The sequence below is a fragment of the Puntigrus tetrazona genome, unplaced genomic scaffold (genome assembly GCF_018831695.1).
Source record: "Puntigrus tetrazona isolate hp1 unplaced genomic scaffold, ASM1883169v1 S000000746, whole genome shotgun sequence".
Lineage (NCBI taxonomy): Eukaryota > Metazoa > Chordata > Actinopteri > Cypriniformes > Cyprinidae > Puntigrus > Puntigrus tetrazona.
The window spans coordinates 1,680,001-1,687,500 of record NW_025048355.1 but is presented as its reverse complement, the minus strand read 5'-3'; the positions used below and the strand labels follow the sequence as shown (position 1 = coordinate 1,687,500).

General features: G+C 39.9%; 1 protein-coding gene across 2 annotated transcripts in view; it reads left to right on the top strand.

Moving 5' to 3' along the window:
* LOC122335183 (RNA-binding motif, single-stranded-interacting protein 3-like) overlaps positions 1-7,500 on the top strand; it is a 31,486-nt gene that overhangs the window by 15,515 nt on the left and 8,471 nt on the right. For both annotated transcript variants that reach the window (XM_043232970.1, XM_043232969.1), the window contains exons 5-6: positions 1,797-1,888; positions 4,717-4,719. In XM_043232970.1, the coding sequence (XP_043088905.1) occupies positions 1,797-1,888; positions 4,717-4,719 (95 nt within the window). The remainder of the gene's footprint in view (positions 1-1,796; positions 1,889-4,716; positions 4,720-7,500) is intronic.

Here is a 7,500-nt window from a genome sequence, read left to right as displayed (position 1 = left end):
GACCAAAATACAAATATAAAATGTAGTCCAAAGGAAATTTAAAGACGCCGTTTCGTTGCTCTTGAGCATGTCTTCATTAACGTAATGCGTCTGCTTCTTTCGTCCTGATTTTCATCATCAGAATTAGTGAAACCTTCATCAGAAGTTCACTGTTTCCCATATTATTTTGTAATATTTCTAAACAATTAGGAACGAACGGCGAGCGGCACACTGCATCAAAAGCAGTAGATGTCGACACGTGAACGTTTTAATTAGTGTCTTATTTATTGTAGAGTAAATAAATACAGCTCAGATTTCTCGCAGCTTCAGGAAACGTTGCATTGATGAATACAGTGCGCTCTGTTTTTATTCTGTGTGTAAATGCAGGAAACATCACACACCCTGCATGCTTTAAAGCTCGGATGCATGCCGGTAATCTGCATCTGCAATATTTCCTCAAATGTTTCACTCTTAAAACTTTGCGCTCGTGTGATTATTCTTCCTCGGTCTGATCTGTGAAGAGGGGCGTCTGACCTGTTTTCTCTCTAATTAAACCTTCATCTCTCCTGGATAACGGGCCGCCGCTGACGAGCTTTAATCCAGAGTGTGTGTGTGTGTGTGTGTGTGTACTCATTTAATCTGCCATGAAATTTTAATTAACACCGGTGTGACCCTTATCTGCTGATACAGCCCTGAGAGTGAAGGTGTGACGGGAAATAAAGGATTGTGGGAAAGCGCGCTCGCTCATAAATATCTCATAACTGGTGAATCAGTTTTGGGGGATTCCTCTCGGCCCGAGAGCTGATGGAGGAGGTCACGAGAAACGGAGGGAAGTGAGGGGTTGTTGCCGTGGAAACGCCGAGTTTAACGGCGGATTATTCAGGTGTTTTAATGAAAAACACCTTTAGTTTCCAGATCTGGAGCTGGATTCTACGAAACCATCCCGAGGCTAGATGCGACGCGCTGAAGACTTTCGATTTCATGCACTGAAACACAAAAGTTGCATGAAGAAGCTTGAACATCCGTGGAACCTTTTAAATGCAAAACAAAATATGCATATATATATATATATATATTTTTTTTTTTTTTTTTTTTTTTGGGAACCAAAAATGTCCTTCATGAATGTTAACTTTATTTTTAAGAGTGCAGACAGTTTTGGCTTTTTATGACACGCTGACAGAAAACATCCAAAATATACTTTTAAGTGTGGATTTAAAACAAGTTGGGTGTTATACTACTTTATATATATATGTAGATTTCTTTAGAAGATTATATTGTATTACTTGACAACTTTAAAGAATATTTTGTTACTTTGGTGAATGCATCTAAAAAAAACTTATATTTAAAAAAATATATATAAATATATATATAAATATATATAAGTATCCATTTTTATTATTTAATAAAATTTTTAATTTTTTGGTTTATATATATATATATATATATATATATATATATATATATATATATATATATATATATATATATATATATATATGTATGTATATTTTTTGTTTTGTTTTTTTTTTTTTTTTTAGAGGAGATAGTGACAGAAAATTGTGTTTTCTCTCCATTCTATGCATTTTATGAATTAAGGAGTAACATAAATGACATCCTAATCTTTTCTAATATAAAAAAAAAAAAAAAAAAAAAAGGAAAAAAAAAAAAATTTTGAAACCGACATCGTCCCGTGTTTAGATTTTTGTACTATAAATGCATGCAAATTAGTGCACATTTAATGACATAATGATGTGCATGTTTGAGAAGTCTGTGCAGTTCTCAGCTCTGAGTAAAGAGATGCTGATCTGTGTCTGTAGGCTATGGTTTCGTGGACTTCGACTGTCCGGCAGCGGCGCAGAAGGCCGTCTCGTCTCTGAAGACCTCCGGTGTGCAGGCGCAGATGGCGAAGGTCAGACATCTTCATCCCTTCATCATCCTCACGGCTCCGGATGAGTCCCTGATCCGTGCTCTTCTCCTTCACAGCCAATCAGAGTCTTTTAAAGTCGTCTGCGTTGATTTGATCGAAAATCCAGTAAAAGTAGTCAATTATTACAATTTCAGATAGCTCTGTGAATCTCTGCTACACTGTAAATTATTTCTGTGTATTTTCAGCATCATTACTCCGTCTTTCATAAATCATTTTAATATACTGAAAGAAACAATGTTTTTTTTTTTCAACAATGTCAATGTTGAAAAAACACAATTTTTTTTTTTTGAAACTGTGATGGATTTTATTTTTCTTAAAATGGAAAAAAAAAATTAAACACAATTTGGTAAAAAAAACATAAATAAATAAATATAACACTACTACTAATAAAAAAAAAATGGAAATTGAGAAAATAACAAAAAAAAATCTTAAAAACAATGTTTATTAAACATGTAAATAAATTGCTGACTTAATATTTTCAATGAACCAATAAAACAGAAAAGTTCAGAAAGAAAATTAATATTTTCATAGATTGTATTTTTTTCATAAAATTTTAAATAATAATAATAATAATAATAATAATAATAATAATAATAATAATAATATTATTATTATTATTTTAAACTTCTTTTTGTAGATCAAGTTAAACTAAATGAAAATGAGAAAGGTTGCTTTGGAAACTAGTTATATTTATTTAATATTTAATTTAATTTTGGTTTATCCTTATTTCATACAGCAAATTTGTATGATTATATTTATTTGTCATTTCATTTCAATTTATGTAGCAGTTTTCCGAGTCTTCATTTAGATTTGTGTATTTATGTTTGGTCCTGGTTTCTTTGGTAGTAGCCGTGAGATGAGTCTTCATGTGAGGGTAATGAACACTAAAGGACGACGAGGTTCTCACGCTGTCTAGTTGGTGATGGATGTGGAGCTGGTGAGTTCTGTGTGGTGTTTGTCCTCAGACTGTGCCGGAGCTGGAATTAGACCGTCCCATCATGCATCTGTCTCCTCCGGTACCCACAGCTCCCTCGGTTTGTCCTTCAGATCCCGCCGTCAGGGGAAAGAAAACTTGCCGGGAACTGGAGGAAATTATATAGTTATATAAAGTATACGCACTGATAGTCCTGATAGACCTGTGAATGTTTTTTTTTTTTCTACCACATTCCGTTTTTTACATTTTTCCAGACTTTGTTTTTCGCAATTTTAAAAGTTGATTAAAAATGTTATTTTTGGGGCCCTATCACACACATTTTTTCCCAAATTCCATTTCTTATTTTCCGAGTTCTGTTTTTTTTTTTTTTCTCATATAAATATTCTTATAAAAAATTTGATAAAGATGTATAACTATATTACTATATAAAAATTCTGTTTTCATTTTTGTTTTCTGAACTTTTCTGTTTTATTGGTTTATTAAAAATATTAAGTCAATGTAGCAGCAATGTATTTACATGTTTAATAAACATTATGTTTTTAAGGCTCTATGAAATATTTTTGGTTATTTTCTCAATTTCCATTTTATTTATTTTTATTAATAGTAGTGTTATATTTATTTCTTTATTTTTTACCAAATTGTGTTTAATTTTTTCTGGATTACATTTTAATAAAAAAAAAAAAAAAACAAAAAAAAAAATAATAATAAAATAAGTGAATCATAAAAACTTTATTATAATACAGTTTTTGCTGTTTTCAGAAAACCTGTTGTGTAATCAAATAAAATAATAATTTTATAATATTTAATATATATATAATTTTACTTTTAAAATGAAAAATGTCATTTTTGGCAAACAAAGTGCTGTACAACTTTACTGTTACTAGAATATGGAAGAAACTAAAAATCTAACTTTAATCCTTAAAAAATTAAGCCTTATTTTAGTGAGTAGTAGTTAGGTTGTTATATGTATATACGTATATGCATATGTAATGTGTGTGTGTGTGTGTGTGTCTATATATATATATATATAATTTCTTCAAGGTTAACTCAGATTTTTGATATGGGGCCTGATATATCCTTCACAGTTCTTCACAGAGTATGTTCTGGTATCATATTCTCTCTTTCTGCACTATTTCTCAGGGTTCACTAATCATATGATAAGGAGATGCTAATCAAATGTAAATGATGTCGATCACCTGGCGTTCATTAGGCCTGTAGCTAAGCTGTTCTTCATAAGAAAGGAGATTTGTATTTATTCCCGTGATGCTGTGCGTGAAATTATGCATCACTGTAAACAATCTTCTAAACCATAGCTGTACTGGAATATTCTGCGTTGATTGTTAGGCTGAGACAGTTATTTTTTCCTCATATGAGTAATTAGTGAATCTCTCTGCTAGACGGTGAAATACAGTGTAGAGTATAAATGTGTTTTATGCTTCATCTGCATTCCTCTCTAATTAACTGCAGCAAGGGCTTCTGGGTAACTGAGAGTCTAATCTGAGGTTTCTAAAGGTACTACTTAGAGGAGAAAAGAGAGTGAGTTTCTTTTCTTGGTGAACGTGTTGAAAGCATTTATCGCTTTACCCCCGTAATGCTTTGTTCGTCTTTGGGACACCATTTAAGATATTTTTGATGAAAACCAGGAGGCTTGCGCTGGTCTCATGGCATAAACATGGGAGCAGTTTTTAGCGAGACATGAAATATGTACCAATAAGTTGAAGTTTCGCTGAAGTTTCCAAAAGACATGAACACTAGAAGCAGTAAAACGCAGTAAAAAGCAGCTGAACCAGTTAAGTATGTAACCAGCCAATTGAAGATTGGCATGCACTAATCGCATCCAGCTGCCGCTGATTACAGCGTGAGTATAAATAAGCAGCAGGTGCAGCGCATATTCAACTTTTCGCTGAGGAGCCGAGCTAGTGACCCAGCCCCTTCAGCAGAGGTACAGCACCGTGGTGAAGGGACGTGAAGTCTCCGTTCCCTTCTTAAGGGAACGAGGGTTACATATGTAACCGAGACGTTCCCTTTCAGTCGGTCACTCTGAGTCATGTCGGATGACCAACGAATTGGGATCCCTACCAAAACGCCATGGACTCTGCCCCTTCCAGTGTCCTGCGGGAGCCCACAAACCCCCTCAGTCTGTTGGCGTAGGCTGGGGCTCGACCACAAGAAGCCAGCTACTCTTGTCAACACTACCCATTCGTAAGACTGGAACACTGGGGAACGTCCCACATTCTAGTGAACAAGGACGTGCGGAAGTCCAGCCTTCCGGCCTTCGTCTCGGAACGAATATGCATATGGACAATATTTCTATTTGCAAATTAGGAGGTGATCAAACCCTATTAGGTGGGAAGAAGGTCTGCCGGGAAAAACACAGGGCTCTGAGGCTATGCCGTGGAAATACACACATAAAGTCCTCTTTGGATACTTTACATGGCTCCCAGCCCTCATCGATTCTCACGGATTCATCGAGAGGGCCTGGCACCAGATGCTCCACAACATCTGGCTGCCGAGGGAAATGGAGGAGCTCGACAGGTGCTGTGTGGACGCTCTGGAGTGCTTAACAAGCCGACCTGAAACTGGGCCTCTCAGTGCTTCTACCTGTTTTAGGTGAGAACACAGGAGGATACCGGTTCCACACGTAGACTAGCGAACATGTTAGGGGTCGCAGATCCTGCAGTTCTACAAATATCTGTCAGTGAGGCGCCATGAGCCAAAGCCCAGGACAACGCAACATTTCTTGTTGAGTGTGCTCGCAACCTAAGGGGGCAGGGCACACCCTGTGCTTGGTAGGCCAGAGTAATGGCGTCCACTATCCAGTGGGCCATCATGAAGCTTTGTTTCTGGTCAACATAGCATCTTAGTGCTCGGATTGGACAAAGCAACGATAGGGCTGTGTCTGCCTCCTCCAGGGGCCGCACTTGAACCTTGGGCACGTACCTCAGTATTACTTGGCAATCCGCACAACTGTAGGCACGATTCATTGACCGAAAAAGCCTGTAGGTCCCCTACCCTCTTGATGGAGGCCAATGCGAGCAGGAGCAGCATCTTCATTTTTGCAAGAACCATTTTTGCAAGTCCATTAGATGTGGAGTTTCCAGAGGTCTGGACGCGGGTGCCAAAGGGTGCCCAGTCAGAAGATCCTTCCTCAGAGGAATCGGCCAAGGAGGGGCTGTCACAAGGAGCACAAGTTCTGGGAACCAGGTCTTGGTGGGCCAGCAGGGTGCTACTAGCAGAACCTGCTCCTCATCCTCCCTGACCTTGCACAGTGTCTGTTCAAGAAGGCTCACTGGGGGAACGCATACTTGCGAAGGCCTCGCAGCCAGCTGTGTGCCAATGCGTCCGTGATTAGTGTCCCCTTGGTCAGGGAGAAAAACCACTGGCAATGGAAAGTCTTTGGAGAGGCAACAGGTCTACCTGAGTGGCTTCGAAATGTTCCCAAATCAGCTGAACCATCTGGGGATGGAGACTCCATTCTCCAGGTAGCGCAGCTCGCGACAACTTGTGGGCTGCCTGGTTGCACACTCCTGGAATGTAAATGGCATGAAGCGACCTCAGAAACTTCAGAATCCATAGGAGGAGGTAGTGGGCGAGTTGCAACATATGACTGGAATGTAGACCACCTTGTCGGTTGATGTATGCAACAGTCGATGTGTTGCCCGTGCAAACTAGTACATGCTGGCCTCAAAGGCGGTTCTTGAGACAGCCTAGGGCAAGATGTACTGCCAGCAACTCTAGGCAGTTGATGTGCTATTGCAGTTGAGGGCCCGTTCAAACCCCGACACTGCATGTGCTTTGTACGTGGCCCCCCAGCCGGTGGTGGAGGCATCTGTAAAAACCATTCCTGGAGACCTGCTCCAGGGGCACTCTGGCCCGAAGGAATGAGAGGTCTGACCATGGGGTGAAGGTTTGGCGGCAGGCCTGTGTTAATTGAATCCGGTGAGTGCCACGTTGCTACGCCCACCTCGGGACTTGATCGTGTAGCCAGTGTTGAAGCGTTCTCATATGGAGTAGTCCCAGCAGCGTCACTGAGGCCACGGCTGCCATATGCCCCAGGAACCTCTGAAAATATTTCAGTGGGACCACCGTCCTGCTCTTGAACATATTCAAGCAGTTCAACACCGATTCGGCACGTTCCTGCGCGAGGCGTGCCATCTGTTTGATCGAATCTAGCTTCATCCCAAGAAAAGAGATCCTCTGCATTGGACAGAGTTTGCTCTTTTCCTGGTTGACCCGAAATCCCAACAGGCTGATGTGCTGTAGCACCAGGTCCCCATGTTCGCACAACTGAGCCCGGGACTGAGCTAGAATGAGCCAATCGTCCAAGTAGTTGATGATGCGAATGCCCTGTTCTCTCAGCGGAGCGAGGGCAGCCTCCGTGACTTTCGTGAAGACGCGTGGCAATAGGGAGAGCCAAAAGGTAGAACTTTGTAGTGATATGCTTGACCTTCGAACGCGAACCTCAGGAACCTCAGGTCAATCGCTGCAAACCATTCCTGGGGATGGACGCACTAAAATAGGCGTTTCTGTGTCAACATCCTAAACGAGAGCCTTTGAAGTGCTCTGTTCAGGACTCGCAGATCCAGGATTGGTCGTAACCCACCACCTTTGTGTGTGTGTGTGTGTTTGTGTGTGTGTGTGTGTGTGAGTGCGTGTGCGT